We start from the raw sequence: 19,543 nt of genomic DNA, 5'->3' as shown, positions 1-19,543 counted from the left end.
ATCCCATCCATGTTGCTACAAATAGCATGAGTTTATCTGTTTTGATCGCAGAATAATATTCTGTTGTGTATATTGTGTACCACATCTTCTTGATCCACTCATCTGTTTTGGGCATTTAGGTTGCTTCTTTATCTTAGCTATTGTAAATAGCTACTATAGTAAACATAAAGAATGCAGGTTTCCTTTCAAATTAGTGTTTTTTGTGTCCACTGGATAGATTCCTAATAGTGGAATTACTGGCTCACAAGTTAGATCCATTTTTTAATGTTTTGAGGGTCCTCCAAACAGCTTTCCACAGTTTGCTTTCCCTCCAGCAGTGCAATTTTTAAGGGAGAGGTTTTCTTGTTTATAAATCTGGGTAAAAAAACAACAACTACAGTGGTCATGTCAGGATTAAATCCAAAGCAAAATGCCACACACGGCCAGCCCAGAGAGGAATCTCAACGAAGGGCAGCTATGGTTTTTAACTCCAAATCACAAAGAGATTCCAGTTAAATCTAAGAGACCTTGGGCCCAGCACCCAAGTTCCTAGTGGCACTAAGAGGAACACAGTGTGGTGGTGAGGGGCTGTCGGCTCTGGAGCCAAGATACCTGACATGCAAATGCATCTCTCATCCTGCTGTATTTATCTTCTAACTCCCAAAACACTCATCTAAAAAATGGGCATAATAAGACAATCAAACTCACAGGTATTGAGAATGAAAAGACTTAAGCAAAGCATTTCGAACACAATAAATACTCAATAGATGTTAGCGACTATTAGTATCCTCTTCATCATTACCAGCTCCCCTTAGCTTCAGCCACCACGGGCGTCTGCTCCCGGGGCCCTGGTCCCTGGAAGAACAGAAGCATCCTCAGCAGTGAGCTGCCTGCCAGGGATACAGAGATGGTGCCTGACTCACGGAGCTGCTCAAGGAGTCAGGCACCTCCCTAGACCAGCTGCGGGATCCCAGGGCACTTCTTGATACCAGAGGGTCACAAGTTTGACCTGGAAAAGAATTTTCTTTCATGGAAGTGACTACTGAACAAGAGGTTACAAAAGCAGATTTGATAACCAAAACATATTAGCCAAAGTTTCAGTTCTAGTATGTTTTCTAATATCAGATACTTCATACTCTATTTTAAATAAAGCTTCATAATAATAACCATAATTATTATTGTTGCAAAGCAAATGTGTTCCCCATGGGCTACAAACATAGGAGGTGACATTTTTTGTACCAACTATTCTCCCTTCCTGTAAAGATGATTCATTCTTACAAAGAGATTGAGAAAGATTTTTCTTTTTAAAGCCAGAATCTATAGACATGGCCATTTATACATGTTATATTTACTTGAAGACATTGCAAGGTAGATGCAGATTACCTTTTGGAAATATTCCAAAGAAGGGAAACAGCATTTAAAGGTAATGACCAAGACTAATAATATATACAGTTTTGTTTTAGGGTGATGAAATGTTCAAGAACGGGATAGTAATAAGTGTTGCACAACATTGTAAATGTACTAAATACCATGGAATTGTGGTTAAAATGGTCAACTTAATTAATATATATTTTACCATGCTGGAAAAAAAAAGAACTTGGAAAAAAATAAAGTTAAAGACTAAGTTATGGGCGCGCAGACCTCTCCTATCGCCCGCTGCTCCCCTCAGCAGTATATTTCGGTCCTTCTGCCTGCTCTGCTCCCTGCTCTGGCTCTGGTGAATTCTCTCACCCTCCCGCGCTTCTGACTGTACCCAGTGCTTGTATAAAGAAATCAATCAATCTTTAAAAAAAAAAAAAAAAGACTAAGTTATGACCCTAAGGCAATGGAGAACAAGGATTCACATAGAAACTTATTGACCCACGCTACATGCAAAAGAATGAAGCTTGACCACTACCTCACACCATACACAAAAATCAACTCAAAATGGATTAAAGAACTAGACATAAGACCTGAAACCATAAAACATATAGAAGGAAATATAGGCAAAACACTACGTGATTTGCACATCAAAGACATCTTTACAGACACATCACCCAAAGCAGTGATAGTGAAGGCAAAGATAAACAGCTGGGACTACATCAAATTAAAGAGCTTCTGCACAGCAAAAGAGACAATAACAAAAAAAAAAGAGAAACCCCACCAACTGGGAGAACATTTTTGCACCCAACACTAATGATAAAGGACTGATCACAAAAATCTGCAAAGAGCTGATGAGACTCAACAACAAAGAAAATAATCCAGTCAAAAAATGGGCAGAAGAGCTAAAAAGAAACTTCTCTGAAGAGGAAATGCAAATGGCCAACAGGCATATGAAAAAATGTTCAACATCACTTGTAATCAGGGAAATGCAAATCAAAACTACCATGAGATACCATCTTACACCAGTGAGAATGGCACATATTAAAAAAACTAGCAACAACAAATGTTGGCGAGGGTGTGGAGAAAAAGGAACTCTTCTGCACTGTTGGTGGGAGTGCAAACTGGTCCAACCACTATGGAGAGCTGTGTGGAGATTTCTGGACCTACTAAACATAGAGCTTCCATATGATCCAGCAATTCCACTCCTAGGTATTTACCCAAAGGACACAGAAACATCAATTCCAAAGAACACCTGCACCCCTATGTTTATAGCAGCACTGTTTACAATAGCTAAGCTTTGGAAACAACCCAAATGCCCAAAAATAGATGACTGGATCAAGAAGATGTGGTACATATACACCATGGAATATTACTCAGCATTCAAAAAAGATAAGCACATGCAATTTGCAGCAACATGGATGGCGCTGGAAGGGATCATACTCAGCGAAATAAGCCAAAAAGAAAAAGGAAAATACCAGATGGTCTCACTCATAGCAGGAATCTAGAAAACTTAAATAAGGGACCAGGAAAATGAATAACTATAAGAAAGTGAAAATCAGAATCAACAAAAAACTATGAAACAGACACTTTTGGGGGAGTGGGGGGCGGGAGGGGAGGGATTGGGATCAGAAAGGGGGGGTTGCAATTGTATGGGGAATATAAAAATAAAATTTACTATTTAAAAAAAAAAGAAAAAAAAGAAACTTATTGACCCAAATTCTAAGAATTGATTTGGAATTTTTTTCAGCCCTGTATCAAAACCTGTAGAGTACACTGAGCACCTGTGTCCAAGAAAAAGGAAATCTCCAGTAGTAGACAGCATTGTGCTGCATTTTTCACAAGGACCCTTCCATTATGAATTTTCTCCAATGAGCAGTTACCTATAGGGCGAATATGGAGTTCAAGTCAACAGGAAACAGTTACTGACGTCAAAGAGGTCACAGTGAAAAAGCACCCTGGTGAGGAAATCTGATTGCACCATGCCTGAACTGCAACCAACGGAATTTAACCACATTAAGAATGATTACCAAGGCTTCAAGGCAGACACAAAAAGGGAGGACCTATTGGAACCTTTTTTTTTTTTTTTTTTTTGACTTATCATTTCACACAGCCTAGAAGGCACTGCAGGTGAATCCAATCACCCAGCAACCTCTCTGTCAAGCCCACAGAGAGGATATGTCTGTCTGAGGTCAGACTAGTCTCTAATATAACAAGTTTGACCTGGAGGGACACCGAAAACTTTTCACAGACCAAGTGTTTTCCTGGTAAATGAGAAACATTATGGCCATCTCATGTAATGAAACTCAATGAGGCTGACTGGCACCAGACTAGGGAAATGTCACGGTCAGCACATGGGCAGGCTTCCAACTGACCATATCTCTTGCGCTCCTCTCCCTTTTACCCTGGAAAAGCCCATCAATTCCACTTCCTTAATGTTTCCTTGCTGCCCTTCTTTGGAGTAGGCAGGCCAAAGCACTGATTCAGCTGCCTCACCTGTCCAGCACACTTAGTCTCCTCCCCTGCAGGCATCCACCAGAGAGCACCTCCTCAATTGCTGCTCTTAATGTTGTTTCCTGACTTAAATCCTTTGCAAGTTCTTTTACCTCCATGACAGACTCAAAGCACCTTTGCAAAGCATGTCAGAACCAGTATGACTGCCTCTTCTTCACTCCCCAAGTTTCTGCTGTGTCAAGAGTCCAGAAATAAATCCACACTTAAATGGACAGTTAATCTATGACAAAGGAGCCAAAAGCATACAATGGTGAAAGGAAAGTCTTTTCAATAAATGGTGTTGGGCAAACTGGTCAGCCACATCCAGAAAAAATGTAACTAGACTACTCTCTCAGAACAATCACAAAAATTTATTCAAAATGGATTAAAGAACTTCGATGTAAGACTGGAAACCATAAAATACACAGAAGAAAACACAGACAAAACACTACATGACAGTGGCATCAGTGATGATTTGGGGCCTTGACTCTAACAGTAAGGAAAGCAAAACCAAAAATAAACAAATGGGACTACATCAAACTAAACATCTTCTGCAGAGCAAAGGGAACTGTCATTAAAATGAAAAGACAACTAACTGCCCATACCAAAACGATCAAAAACAAGTTGCTGGCAAGGGGATGGAATAAAAGAAACCCTTTTATACAGCTGGTGGGACCGTAGACTGGTCTAGCCACTATGGAAAGCAGTGTGGAGGATTCTCAAAATAATAAAAAATAGATGTACCATATGAGTCAGCAATTCTACTCCTTGATATCTACTCAAAGAACACAAAAACACCAATTTGAAGGGCAATACGCATCCCACGTTCACTGCAGCATGACTTCTAATGGTCAAACCATGGAAACAATCTACCATCCAAACAGATGAGTGGCTCAGGAATATGTGGTATTTATACACAATGAAATACTACCTAGCTATTAAAAAAGATAAATAAACTCTTGCCATTTGTGACATGACTGGAACTATAGGGGATTCTGCTAAGTGAACTAAGTCAAAAGGAGAAAGACAAACACCAGATGTTGTTATTTATATGTAGAATACAGAGGGGGGAAAAAACAAAGGAATAGACAAAAGCAAACCAAAACAAACCCTAAAACTATGACTGCAGAATTGAGACCTACCAGAGAGGGAGGCTGGGGTTGAGGGAGCAAGGGGAGAGGGGGCCCAATGGTCTATGGTGAAGGACTATGGGTGCTTTGGTGGTGACTGTGGTAGGTAATATACATCTGAAGGGGTGTGAACTTATTCCCCTAAAACATACAGTGAAATAACCAATGTTACCTCCGTCTCCTCCCCTGTGGGCATCCACCAGAGAGCACCTCCTCAACTGCTGCTCTTACGTTAAAAAAAAAAAGAAATTCTGCTACATAAAGTTATTTGGGGTTTCCTGGGCATGTCACACATTTCAATCCTTTGTGCCTTTGCACTGCTTTCACCTCTCTCCAGGAGGCCTGTCCCTCATGTCTGCAAGGTTCTTCACTCTCAAACACAACACAGACAGCTTCCCTCCTAGATGCCCCTCCCCTCTCCAGGACCAGGTGCTGATGGCCTTCTCTCTGCCACAGGGTCCTAGGCACCTGCGCTTAGGGTGGTGCGGACTGTGCACAATCAGGGAGGTTTACCTCTGTCCTTTCAGTCTTCAGTTCCCAGCACAACATGTGTGGTCAGTAAACAGTTACTGAATTGAATGAAGAAGGCAAGATAGATATAATATTACCATTAAATGTAGAAAATATATTTCTATTGGCTAGGGTCAACTTTCAGTACTGAAGTAAGAAATCACTTAATTTTGAAGAGGACATGTAAGTTAAAAATGACATTTACTTATATAGAAGATAAAAGAAAGAAAATAGAAATCTGTTTTCCCCCAAAGCATACTAGCATTGCTGTTTGAGAATTTTTTCTATGCTGGTTGAGAAATCTTCTTCAGGTTTTGATTATCTCTGTTTATAAAACTGAAACATATGCACCACAAGCAGGATGGGAATCTGACTCACAGATAGGAATCCCTGTAAATTGAAGGGGATTACGATGATTTTCATAAAATGACACTGGCTGGCATTGCAGGAAACATGGAAGTATACTCATTAAATGCCAAAATAAGAGAAGCTACATGATTTCAATTGCTTTCTTTTTAGCATAATACATTATAAGAATATGCACAAAGAACTAACCTTCTGCTCCCTAGACACCCCCAGGCACTGATAATTCTGCCTAATCCCAGAGGCTTCCCTGTTTCTGCTGGCAACCTATAAGCCTCACCCATATTCAGCAGACCCTGTACTTCTGCTGTCTCCTCCCAGCCCAGGAACCAGCCCCTGCCAAGGCCACAGCACAGCCACTGGAGTGGCCCCAATTAGGAATTATGCATTTTTTCTTCAACCTCAGGGAAAAAAAGAAGGTTATAATTTTGTAGAGATTTGACACACTTTTGCCCTTGTAAAAAGTAAAGTTCTAACCCACTTGACTTCTCACATCTGGGACAGACCGCCTGACATTCACGGAACGCAGCGTATTCAACTGGGGAAATGCCCCCACTGTGGGACATCTGGCATTGTCTGGAGACATTTTTTGGTTGTTACATCTAAGAAGTGCTACTGGCATGTGCCAGTGAGCAGAGGTCAGGATGCCGCACAGCACAGCACAAAGGGTTATTCTGGCATGAATGTTAGTGGTGGGTAAATGACACTGCACTATGCAAATTTTTTTTTTTTTTTTACTGGGAAGGTTGAAAATAATCAACCACTTGGTTATGACAACTATTCAACATGTTGGTGAGGTTCAAAGTGCTGGGCACAAAGTTTCTTCCTCCTGCAGTAAGTAGGAAAAGATTGAGGTAAAGGGCAGACCCATAGTCTACAGGCTTCCAGAAGAGAAACTGAACCAGCACCTACATCAACACCACCACATTTGTTCTTCACTTTGTTCCTTGTGTCTCTCTCATCCTGAACTGCCTTTCGGCAGGGGTAGTAGCGTAGCAGGTCTGGGTAAGGATATGGACCCGTCCTCATTTCATGGCCTGTCTGAGGACAGCAGGAGGCCACCGCCCAGCACTCCCTGCCATGGAGCAGGTAAGCGGACAGGAAGAACAAGGACCCAACAAAAGTGCTTCCACGGTCCACAGCATAGAAAGGGAGTAACATGTAATGCGGGAGGAAGGAGTTTTGCTGCAAGGTCTTTCCACTTTTGTTTTCATTGAGAATCATATATTATAACATTTTAATATTTAAAATAATCATACACCATAAGAATGGAATTAAAGGCTCTGGGAAGAGTTCCAAGACTCCCTTGCTAACACCTAAGTGATAAATCATTAACAGACCATCCTAAAAGTGTGGGTAGGAGTCAGCTCAAAATACAGTGGGACCTTTTGCTGTACAAATACACTGAAAATTGGATGCTTTGCAGAGAAAGGAAACAGGAACTCTCTGGGTGGCCCTGAAGAGAAGACAGAGCAAGCCAAAGCTCTCCAGCGGAGCCCAGTGGGTCTGCGGCTGAGATAGAGCCAAGGTACTAACAGAAGGCAGGAAGAGGTGCCTGCAGGAGGTTAGTCAGTCTTGATGGCTGATATGGGGAGGCACCGTATCCCTGCAGCCTTGTCCAGGGGCTGTCAGTGAAGAGACCAAACCACCTTGTGGGATGCGAAGACCATGCAAATGGCACCGCCGAGTGAGGCAAGCAAGCAGGATGGCCTCTGTGCCCATGACACTTTCCTGCTTTCGGTCCCCAAACCCCACGAAGTAAGAACGTACCAACAAGCAGAGGCAGTAAGGAAAGTGTAAGCCACCCCTCCCTCAGTAACCCCTACTAAGTCCCAAATTCACCCTGCCAGGTGCACTTCATATGTAAATGTAACTTCTAGACAAGCCTCCTCAGGCTCCCCTCCCAGAGGTGGTTCTGAACCGGTTCTATATGACCAGTTCATCCTGGAGGTCACAAGCTGATTCTACATTAAGTGAAATAAGCCAGAAGGAGAAAAGATGACCTCATGCATGCATGGAATGTAAAGACACAAAGCAAAGGAACAGACAAAAGCCAACCAAAAGATACCCTGGAAATATGACTTCAGAACTAAGGGGGTAGGACCAAAGTGGGGGTTCTAATGGATTATGGGTGCGCTGGTGGTGGGTGTGGTGTGTAGCATGCATCTGAAGAAGTGTGAACCTGTACTCCTAAAACATATGGGTTGTAAACATCACCTCAAAAAAACACACTTAATTCAAAATATAATGAATGATAAAAGACCTTTCCTTTGCACAGCGCTCCATCAGTGTGGTGCTGAGCTGATGGACTTTTCATCTAAATGATGTGGCGGAAAGTCCATCGCATTCCCATCCCTGCCACTTCAAGTTCAGGGCCTCCTTCCAGGGCCCTGGGGAGGCCGAGGATCTATAATTTGGCAGATTCCCCATCACACGTCACAGTAGGGGAAACCATAACCATACACTCACCATCTAAAACTTCATGAGTCATTGGGCAGTGCAGGGTCAAGTGTGACCCAGGCAGTGTTGGGTACATCTAAAGACATCACACACAATCCGTGAGCTACCTTACCCAGCTAAGAGCTGGCAGGCGAGACCTCTAGGTCATCAATGCTGACGGCAGCTACAACAGGGCCAGCTACAACTGAACAACCTCGAACTGAAAAGCACGCCTACTCTTTTCAACCTCTTGTCACACCGAGCTCCTGGCAGTCCTACCCAAATGCAGAGAGCCAAAGAAACAGCTTGACCCTCAGTTCTCTTTTTCCATTCATTTTCATTCCCCTATTTAGTCACATTAAGTCAGAAAGCTTGGGAGCCCAAGAAGCAAAGCCCCAAATAATTTCCTCAGAAATCCAGAGACTGAAGATCATTCCAGTGCATTTTGCCCCCAAATGGAGCATGAATAATAAGCTGGGAACATGCCCAACTGGGAAACACCATGTTCTGGCTCCCTTACTATTTTGGTCTAAGCCACAGGCAAACTACAACCAATGACCCACAAGCTGACCAAATCGTCTTGGTGGGGTCACAGGTCAGGAAAAGCTCCAGATAGAGAAGACACATCCTCAGGCATCTCATCAAAGGCTGCGAAACTGTCCATTGTGAAAACAGTTCCTTCAGTTCCTAATGGCACTATTCAAGCTGTCCTCATGCCAGAGGGAAAACATTTCCATTTGTGGTATAACGGAAATGGGAGGGATTATTAAGCTCCATGTCTTGGTTAAGAATCCATGGTCTTGATGGATTTACAAATGAATTCTACCAAACATTCAGAGACGAATTAGTGCCTATCCTTCACAAACTCTTCCAAAAAATTGAGAAGGAAGGGACAATACCAAACACGTTTTATGAAGCCAACATTACACTAATACCAAAACCGAACAAGGACAACACAAAAAAGGAAAACTACAGGCCAATCTCCCTAATGAACACTGATGCAAAAATCCTCAATAAAATTTTAGCTATCAGAATCCAACAATGTATCCATAAGATAATTCACCACGACCAAGTTGGATTCATTCCAGGGGCACAAGGATGGTTTAACATCCGAAAATCAATCAACGTTATCCAACACATCAACAAAAAGAAATATAAAAACCATATGATAATATCAATAGATGCTGAGAAAGCTTTCGACAAAGTGCAACACCCATTCATGATAAAAGCCCTTGAAATTCTGGGGATACAAGGAACATACCTCAACATCATAAAGGCCATCTATGACAAGCCAACAGCCAGTATCATTCTCAATGGTGAAAAGCTGAAAGCAATTCCATTAAGATCTGGAACAAGACAAGGATGTCCACTCTCACCATTGCTTTTCAATATAATACTGGAAGTCCTAGCCAGGGCAATAAGACAAGAGAAAGACATCCAAGGAATCCAAATAGGAAAAGAAGAAGTCAAACTATCACTATTTGCAGATGATATGATATTATACATAGAGAACCCCAAAAACTCCACAGAAAAGCTAATTCAACTCATCAATCAGTTCAGTAAAGTGGCAGGATACAAAATCAACACGCAAAAGTCAGTAGCCTTCCTATACACAAACAATAAATCTGAAGAAGAAGAAATCAAAAAGACCATCCCTTTTGTTATTGAAACAAAAAAAATCAAATATTTGGGAATAAATCTAACAAAAGAGGTAAAGGACCTATACAAAGAAAACTATAAAACACTGTTAAAAGAAATAGAAGAAGACACAAAGAAATGGAGAGACATCCCCTGCTCATGGATTGGAAGAATAAACATTATTAAAATGGCCATCCTACCAAAAGCAATATACAGATTCAATGCTATTCCAATCAAAATTTCAATGTCATTCTTCAAAGAAATAGAACAATTATTGATGAAATTCATATGGAATCACCAAAAACCCCGAATAGCCAAAGCTCTCCTGAAAAAAAAAGAAGGGAATGGAGGCATCAGACTCCCAGACTTCAAACTATACTACAAAGCCATAATCATCAAAACTGCATGGTATTGGAACAAGAACAGACATACAGACCAATGGAATCGAATAGAAAATCCAGAAATAAACCCACAGATTTATGGTCAACTAATCTTTGACAAAGGAGCAAAGAATATGCATTGGAGCAAAGAAAGTTTGTTCAATAAATGGTGCTGGGAAAACTGGGTCGCTACATGCAAAAGAATGAAGCTTGACCACCACCTCACACCATACACAAAAATCAACTCAAAATGGATTAAAGAACTAGACATAAGACCTGAAACCATAAAATATATAGAAGGAAATATAGGAGAAACACTACGTGATTTGCACATCAAAGACATCTTTACAGACACATCACCCAAAGCAGTGATAGTGAAGGCAAAGATAAACAGCTGGGACTACATCAAATTAAAGAGCTTTTGCACAGCAAAAGAGACAATAACAAAAACAAAGAGAAACCCCACCAACTGGGAGAACATTTTTGCACCCAACACTAATGATAAAGGACTGATCACAAAAATCTGCAAAGAGCTGATGAGACTCAACAACAACAAAGAAAATAATCCAGTCAAAAAATGGGCAGAAGAGCTAAAAAGAAACTTCTCTGAAGAGGAAATTCAAATGGCCAACAGGCATATGAAAAAATGTTCAACATCACTTGTCATCAGGGAAATGCAAATCAAAACTACCATGAGATACCATCTTACACCAGTGAGAATGGCACATATTAAAAAAACTAGCAACAACAAATGTTGGCGAGGGTGTGGAGAAAAAGGAACTCTTCTGCACTGTTGGTGGGAGTGCAAACTGGTCCAACCACTGTGGAAAGCTGTATGGAGATTTCTGGACCTACTAAACATAGAGCTTCCATATGATCCAGCAATTCCACTCCTAGGTATTTACCCAAAGGACACAGAAACATCAATTCCAAAGAACACCTGCACCCCTATGTTTATAGCAGCACTGTTTACAATAGCTAAGCTTTGGAAACAACCCAAATGCCCAAAAGTAGATGACTGGATCAAGAAGATGTGGTACATATATACCATGGAATATTACTCAGCATTCAAAAAAGATAAACACATGCAATTTGCAGCAACATGGATGGCGCTGGAAGGGATCATGCTCAGCGAAATAAGCCAAAAAGAAAAAGAAAAATACCGGATGGTCTCACTCATAGCAGGAATCTAGAAAACTTAAATAAGGGACCAGGAAAATGAATAACTATAAGAAAGTGAAAATCAAAATCAACAAAAAACTATGAACCAGAGACACTTTTAGGGGGGCGGGGGTGGGAGGGGAGGGATTGGGGTCAGAATGGGGGGGCTGCAATTGTATGGGGAATATAACAATAAAATTTATTAAAAAAAAATAAAAAAATAAAAAAATAAAAACAGAGACTCTCAAAAAAAAAAAAAAAAAAAGAATCCATGGTCTGACTCTTGCTTGTTGTGTGATCTGGCAAATTCTTTAACCTCTCTGGGCCTCCATTTCCAGACCTTAAGAAGGAAGAACATAGTACCCACATTTCCCTGGACTGTTTTGTGTTTTTTATATGAGATATTGAATTCAACAGCTATTTATAGTGAAGACCACAGCATATAGTTGTCTAGACACCAGTAATGGATACAAGCACCTAGGACACAGGCCAGGTCTCAATCAACAGTCAGTAGCTGCTGTTTCATTCTGAAAGCACCTTCCCTTCTGCAAAGCCGGCACCAGTTAGGGTCCAAGAATGGACCCAAAATCTTAAGGTATTAACAGAGTCCTCCGCAGAACCCTCATCCACCCCTCCTATGGAAAGAAGTCTTCCAGTTTTTTTGGCTGCACATCCCCCTCCCCGCTTCTCACCTAACCCACACCACAGGACCCCTTGTCTGAGGTCACTGCAGCTCAGAGTACATGGGTGATGGTGCTCCAGAGGCCAAGTGGCCTTCTCCCACCCAGGGGTATGGGTGCTGCAGCCACATGCTCACTGAACACTCCAGAAAGACAGTGGGGCTGGAGGGCTTCTTGGTAGGGCCAGACTGCAGGCACACTAAGATTATCCGAGGGTCACTCTCTGGAGGTAATTCTGCCCACAGGTTTGTGACAGAAGGATACAGATTTAGCTGGAAGGACTACCTCAAAGAAATCAAAAGCAGGGAACCCCTCTAAAAGATGGGAGGGTTGAGGGGCTATGAGTTAAGCCAGTGTGAGAACTCAGGGCTCTAGCACTGAAGGTCGCAGTGTGATCACCTACTGATGAAAGGCTGAAAGGTTCATTCCCAGGGCAGGTGATTATCTGGCTGCCTATCTCGTCTGCATGCCTGTCTCACACACTCCTTTGCTCCTGTTTAATACAACAATGCGGAAAACAATACAGAGAAAAGAGTGTTCCCTGGCACTCAGTTGCCAGATGATTTCTGTAACACATGTAAGTCTGATTTAAGCATCTAGTACCAACTGTGCAAACTGATGGCATTTAGGCATTAAGATTCCTAGACACCCTAACTTCAGAGGTAAGATTTCTGCTTTTCTGACCAACATTCGAGGAACGGCTTCTTATAGGCAGCTCTGTGGGACACTCAGGCAGGCTGATGCCCTGGGGACACTCCATCGGTGGCCCAGGCTCCTGAGGAAAGAACCAAGAGGCAGAGGACTGGGCCCCTGCCCCGGCCAAGGGAAAGCCTGCATGCTGCAGCCCACCTGAACACAGCAGCAGATGGCAAAGGCAAACTTCAGCATGCCCCAAGAATGAGGCTGTGCTGTGGCTGGGCTCTCTGGCCAGACCTAGTCCTGCTGGCGAGAGGCAGCTCTTGGGCGCCGGGCACAGTATGTCTTTGTCTTATTTTCCAAGCAGAAACCTTCGCTTTAGGAAACTGGGTCTCGGAACAAAGACTAAAGCATCTGACCTGTATTTGCTTTGCGACTCCCCTCCGCAATGGGCTTTGTTCCTCTGGGTCTTGGGTACTCAGCTGGGGGCTCCAGGAGGGAAGCCAAAGCAGAGAGCCCTCCTAGAGGGGTGAGGGACAAGCAGATCCGGATTCCAGGCCAGCAGGCTCAGCTGCTTACACAGTGCTCACTGATTAAGATGAAAGGAGGGTGAAGGAAATTTAACCTGAAAGAGGGGGGAAGGCAAGCACTGCCCAGGGACTCCCTGGTCACTTAATGGCTCCTCCTGCCCCACCGATACAGGAATATAGTCATTGCACCAAAAGTGGTAAGTATACAAAATAAGAAAAAAATCATCCACAATGCCACTACCTTAATACTGTCCCTGAGAATTGATTGGCATAAATTCCTTCCAGTCTTTTTTTTGGAGGAGGGGCTGGATTTGCCAATTCACTGTCCGGGGCAGAACCTGATGTGGATATAGGCCACTAATCAAAACCCTGTATTATTTCTTGGGCTCTAACCTCCCAGTCCTACCGTTCACTGTACTGGATTTTGGACAAATGACTTCACTCCTCCATCCTTCACTTTATCTCTCAGCAAAATGATGATTAGAACTGTACCTGTCTTAAAGGGTTGTTGTAATAATTTCCTCCAATAAGTAATACACCTAAAGTGCTTATGATAGCGCCTGACAACTCACCAGTTAACTGCCTGATATCCAGTTATCTCTTCAGTGGCTGGAAATCTTCACCAAACAGTGAATTATATAAGTAAACACCTATTGCTGAATTTGTTTCCAAAATGTTCCTATTTATAAACAATGCACTGAAAATTAATCACCATTGTGTGTAACGTTTATTTTATTCTTCATGTTGTTTTCTTAAGTTAGATTATAAGAAAGAAAAACAAAGATGCCAAGAATATAAACTTCTTATGGGACTTGATACAGATCATCAAATAATTCACAATGGATGTACAAAGGATGTATAATGCAAGCAGAAATGTATGAGGATGCCCACTTGCAAGTAATATGTATTATTATGAAAATTTGGGGGTAATAATTTAGGCACAATCTTATGCATATTTGATAAATCATTTGGTATTGGAGGTTTTTTTATTTTTTTTCTTTGTATCAAGAACAAAAGAAGCTCAAATTTTCTACTTTTGGGGTGTTCACCCTCCAGGTGGGGTGTACACTGGCCACTGGGAACCCCAGGACATTTTTCTTTCTGTTTGTACACCTCTCCACTTATCAGAAATCCTTGGTGACTATCCCTATTTGGTTTTGGGAAACTAACTCTAAAGAACAGAAATGTTAGTTACTGGGCAAAATGTATAGCAGGTCAATTTTTACTGTTTCGCTATTTGGATTTGCAGGCCATGGTATCTCACATGAGATGCAGAAGGGAGGCGAGGTATGAGGACAGAGGTGTAGTCACAGTGAATCCACTCACTTCCCAGAGTGCTACTTGTCCTGCAAAGCACTTCTGCTTGCCCTCCTTCTCCTCACAGCAATGCTGCTTTCACCGAACACTGAGAACTTGAGGGCTCCCAGGACAGGACACTCAAGGTAGGCTCACACCATTCCAAGCGAGGAAAGCAAAGTTGGAAGAGAACTCAGGTCTGTTTACAAGGGCAGAGCCACTTCCTATCAGCAGCTTAGAGTGGAGCCAAGGCAGACAGGAGTGGCTCAGGCAGAAGAGGATGAACCACCTAAGTGTGGTCTGAGACTCAGCCTGACCGGAGCTCAGACTTACTCTAAGGCAACTTACTCCCTTTGGGCTTCAGAAACACTCATTCAGAGGGGCCAGATGAGAGAGGAGGGCTATTGGAATGCAGAACTGATGCTGGGGAGTGACTCTAACACCTCCCCTCGGCTTACTTCTGAATTCTTCACGGGACACTGTCACGGTTCAGCATCACATGCTGCTGATTAGTAACTCATTTCAGAGGCCATGACCTGCCAAACCGAGTAGCTAAAAAGCAATATTTTCACAGGAACTAATATTTTCTGTCCTTTACAGCTAGTTTTACAAGAGTAAACAGGGGTACTCATTGAGGACTTCTGACAGATGGACAGATGCACCAAAAGCGAATGTCACACATGCTATAGGGCTTAATATCGTCCAAACCCAAGAGAAGACATAAGGTCAGGAAAATGTAAATTGTGTTTCTTATCTCAGCACAAGAAAAACCCACTTGACTCTTTCAAGTTGGTTCCCACCACTTTTTTCATCTAGATTTAGGGCAAGGAATAAGCCCTTTTGTCCTTTGCTCTGGAGACATCTGCTGCAACACGCCAATTTCAAACCCCAAAGCCTGTTCCTCTCTGGTAAATAAAAATCATCTTGCAGTAAGGACTGCCACCTGGTGGCCACACGTGAAAGTGTCACTAGAGAAAATGGACTGCCAGTGCTAACAAAGGTTTCATTTCCATAACAGAGGAAATCTTTCTCACGTGCCCACTAATATTTGGGTAGGCTGTATAGTTTATACATTTTCCTGGAAAACTGCACTGCATAGGATATCTTCATGGGGCTCCCAATCTGTTCCAGGTTAATTTCTTGTTCTACTTGACCATAATAAGATCTGATTGCTGAGAAACATGACTGTGTCCACAGAATTGAGGGAATTTCCTTTTGTTGGTGAAAGTCCCCTGGAGTTGGGTCTGACACACTTTATTTGTTCATTATACCAACTTGAAACAACAGCTGCATGGCCAGACTTAAGTTCACGAACTGCCCGCTGAGGGTCTGACTCAGAGGCCATCAGCTATAAGGCCATCTACCCTGGTGTCACAGCTGCTCTCTGGCTCAGACCCTGGACAGACGAGCTGAGCATAGCTCTGTTCTGCCACTTGATTCATGGTCTAGCTGGAGCTTGAGCTCGACACTACGGTGGGTGACCAGTCACATTGCCAGTCACGGCATCTTCACAGGGTTTCTTGGCTGCACACTCATCCCCCTCCTCTCTGAGAAGACAGCTGGGTGGGGGTGATATCAGCAAAGCACAGAGCACAGAAGAGAGTTTTTCAGGGGTACTACAGGTAGCAGAGGAAGATGAGCAAAACTGAAGCTCCAACAGAACCACGGATATCTACCCAGAGAATACATAAACACTAATTCCAAGGGACCTATGCACTCCTGTGTTCACTGTAGCACTGCTTACAATAAGTAGCTAAGCTATGGGCCCAACCTAAGTGTCCAACGACAGATGCATGGATTAAGAAAATGTGGAATATATATATATAATATATATTATATATGTGTATGAGATGGAGTACTATGCAGCTGTATAAAAAAGATGAGCTCTTGCCATTTGTGATGACATGGATGGAACTGGAAGGGATTATGCTAAGCGAAATAAGCCATAAGGAGAAAGACAAATACCAGATGCTTTCATTTACATGTGGAATATTAAGAGCAAAGCAGAACTGAGGCTACCAGGAGAGGGTGAGTGCAAAGAGGAGAGGGGCCCAGTGGACTGTGTTGGTGGACTACTGGTGCTTTGGTGGTGGGTATGGTAACATGTATTTGTAAAGGTATGAACCTAAAATATACACAGTATTGTAAATCAATGTCATCTTAATAAACATAATTTAAAAAAATAGGACCCCTGCATTGGACGCAGAGGATTAGGGCAAGGTGGCAGGGCCGCATGAGCTCCTGGGTCCATTGGGCCCCTGCTGAGGCCTGCTCACAGCCCTGTCTCCCTGTGGGACCAATACCTGTGCTCAGCCCTATATGACAGACTCACCCACATTCTCTCTTTTAACTACTTGTCACTGGACGTCCTAGTTTCAGCTGAGCTGTTATTTCCCAGAGATACAGGGCAATATCCCTGGACCCTTGGGACACCAACATGCTTCTACCCCTCCCTCAGCTGACCCCACAGCAATGCAGACAAGGACCTTGTCCTGAAGTCACTCCCCCAAATGACTTTGCCATCAAGGAGATTCTGAATTATCTGTGGCTGACCCCCTCATGCCTTTTCGGGAGTCATCTTCTCTCTTCACTGACAACAAAAGTCCAGCTCTGAGGCCAGTCCAGGAGATGAGTCAAGCTTGGTGACTGCCAATGCCAGCAAACCGGCTGATCATGTCTAGACATTTGCTCTCCTAACTCTTGCAGCAAAGAGGAACAAATGACTCAAGACTAGGGAAGATTTCTCTCCCTGATAAAAAGCCTACAAATCCCTTGGACCTCTATCCCTGTGCTTCCCACTTAGAATGCTGTCATCTAAGGGGTGATGCTCAGGGAGGTGGTAGATATCTTAAGAACTGCAAAGGGAAGAAATGCCCTGAGCAGCTAATCCAACTATGACATTGCTACCATCAGACAGTTTGAGAAAAATTTGTACTCATCAACTAATTCCATCCCTTATTGTCTAAACCACTCTTGGGTAGGTATTGCAGCCCAAAGCATTCCTAATTGTTCACCATCATAGGGTAGACAGACTTGAGTTCCCAAGATCAAGCCAAGGGTCCATGATTGAGGCCAGGAGCAAGGCCTTGGGGTGTTACAAACCAAGGTGCCCTCTCCTGGGGCCTCTCCTGCTCTAAACTCTTGTGCCCAGGTGAGAACCATTTCAGCCTTTAGAAAACGCGCCAAGGCCAAATCCACCAGGATATGCAGACCTTGACTTTCACTCTAGTCCTAAACTTTTTAACCTTCACTCCACTAGAGAACCCTTGGGTATGAAAACCTTTCCAACCCTGGGACATACAACCTTAGAGAGATCCTTCTCCAGGATAGCATGAGAGGGAGTGGCTGTTTTGTGGTCATGACTGTCTCCCAGAGGTCACAAGAAGTCAGCCTGCGCCTTCCTCTGCTCCTGCACCAGGAGCATACCCCCCAGTGCGTCTGAGGCTCTGCTTTATGAAATCTCCAACATCTCATGGTCTCAACTCTTAAAGAATGGATGCCACTGACTGGTGATGGTGAGTCCTACTTACAGGGGTCTGGAAGCAGCAGAAGAGCTGCGTAAGAAAGGGGTGGTTCCGGGCCAAGGATAGGATCCGCTTTTCTGTCATAGTGCACTCCACGTCGTCGTCCTGCAGGATCACGTCCTTCTTCAGCACCTTCACAGCATAGAGCTCTCCCGTTTCCTTTATTCTGGCAAGCATCACCTGTGGCACCACAGAAGGGCATGGGGTGAGATCTCTGTGGAATCAGGGTGAGGGTGCACACAGGGCAGAAAGGGAACGCCACCCGGCTTGTGAGCGTGTAGACATACACAGCACCGGTAACATGCTTATGTTAATCCATGCATCTAAAGCCAAGACTCACCTTCCCAAAGCTCCCCTTCCCCAGTACTCGGATGAACTCAAAGTTGTCAATCCCAGGTCGGTTGGAAGAATTCACCTCAACACCATTTCCTTCTTTGGTGCCCTCCTTCCCCTGTCGTCTTAGAGTCGATCTGGAAAAGAGCTTCTGCAAAGAGTAGGCAAAGGTCAATTCAGGATGGTAGGTGGGCAAGATTCATGTGCTGATGGAGAAGACCTCATTGCAACCTCGATCCTTGTGTTGGTGTGGGGAAAGGTCAATTCAGTCTGACGTGTGTACAGACTCTGCCATTCAAAACTACCTTGACACCAACTCCTGACCTGTGCTTATTGTATTCGGCGCGAATATTTATTTAAAAAATATATCTAAGCCACAGATTTTCGGTTTGAGCTTAGGTGGAAGTGCATAGAACACACATGCCTTTACCTGGCATCTGGGCTTCTCGCTGGTGGCTTTCTACAGAGGTTGGATTTCATGAGCGCCACCTGCTGTCAGTTTCTAAAAGAGCAGTTTTCACATTTGCCCAGAGGATCAACTACCACTTCTTACATAATATATTAGGACAGGGATGAAGCAACATCATACTACATTTTAAATTATAAAAGAGATATAAAATTAATGTAAAAACTGGGACAATGAGCCAAATTATGAAGAATAAAATTTAAAATACCTATAAGCTCACCATCCTACTGAAATACAAACAATGGGACATATACACACACAGCTTACCTGGTTCACTTTTAAAATAGAATTAATTGCTTCATCACACACACAATTTTATTTAGCATCTTGTCATGTGTATTTTCTATACCTTTACATGTCCTTTGACAACATGAGTTTTAACAGCTGCCAATGTTCATTTTATGGAAATATCATTATTGATAATTTCCCTGCAATGACACAGATTGTCTCCCATTTTTCACTTGTATAAACACCACCACAGTGAATACACTTGCATGCAAATCTTCAAAGCAGGGTTAACAGGCATTTAGGTTCTGATGCAACCCAAGCCATAGCTCTGCAGCCTTCTGCAACCTCACCCTCTGATGTGGGCAAGTCACCTAGCCAACCTCTCTGCGCCTCAGTGT

At 43.0% G+C, this 19,543-nt stretch overlaps 1 protein-coding gene across 1 annotated transcript in view; it reads right to left on the bottom strand.

Moving 5' to 3' along the window:
* PRKCH (protein kinase C eta) overlaps positions 1–19,543 on the bottom strand; it is a 205,355-nt gene that overhangs the window by 69,584 nt on the left and 116,228 nt on the right. The window contains exons 8-9 of the mRNA XM_037503471.2: positions 18,459–18,602; positions 18,125–18,298 (exon numbers count right to left, since the gene is read on the bottom strand). Coding sequence (XP_037359368.2) covers positions 18,125–18,298; positions 18,459–18,602 — 318 coding nt within the window. The remainder of the gene's footprint in view (positions 1–18,124; positions 18,299–18,458; positions 18,603–19,543) is intronic.

The sequence above is a fragment of the Talpa occidentalis genome, unplaced genomic scaffold (genome assembly GCF_014898055.3).
Source record: "Talpa occidentalis isolate TD23 unplaced genomic scaffold, MPIMG_talOcc4v2.1 talOcc4.11, whole genome shotgun sequence".
NCBI lineage: Eukaryota > Metazoa > Chordata > Mammalia > Eulipotyphla > Talpidae > Talpa > Talpa occidentalis.
The sequence above is the reverse complement of the archived record's forward strand: the minus strand, read 5'-3'. Positions and strand labels throughout refer to the sequence as shown.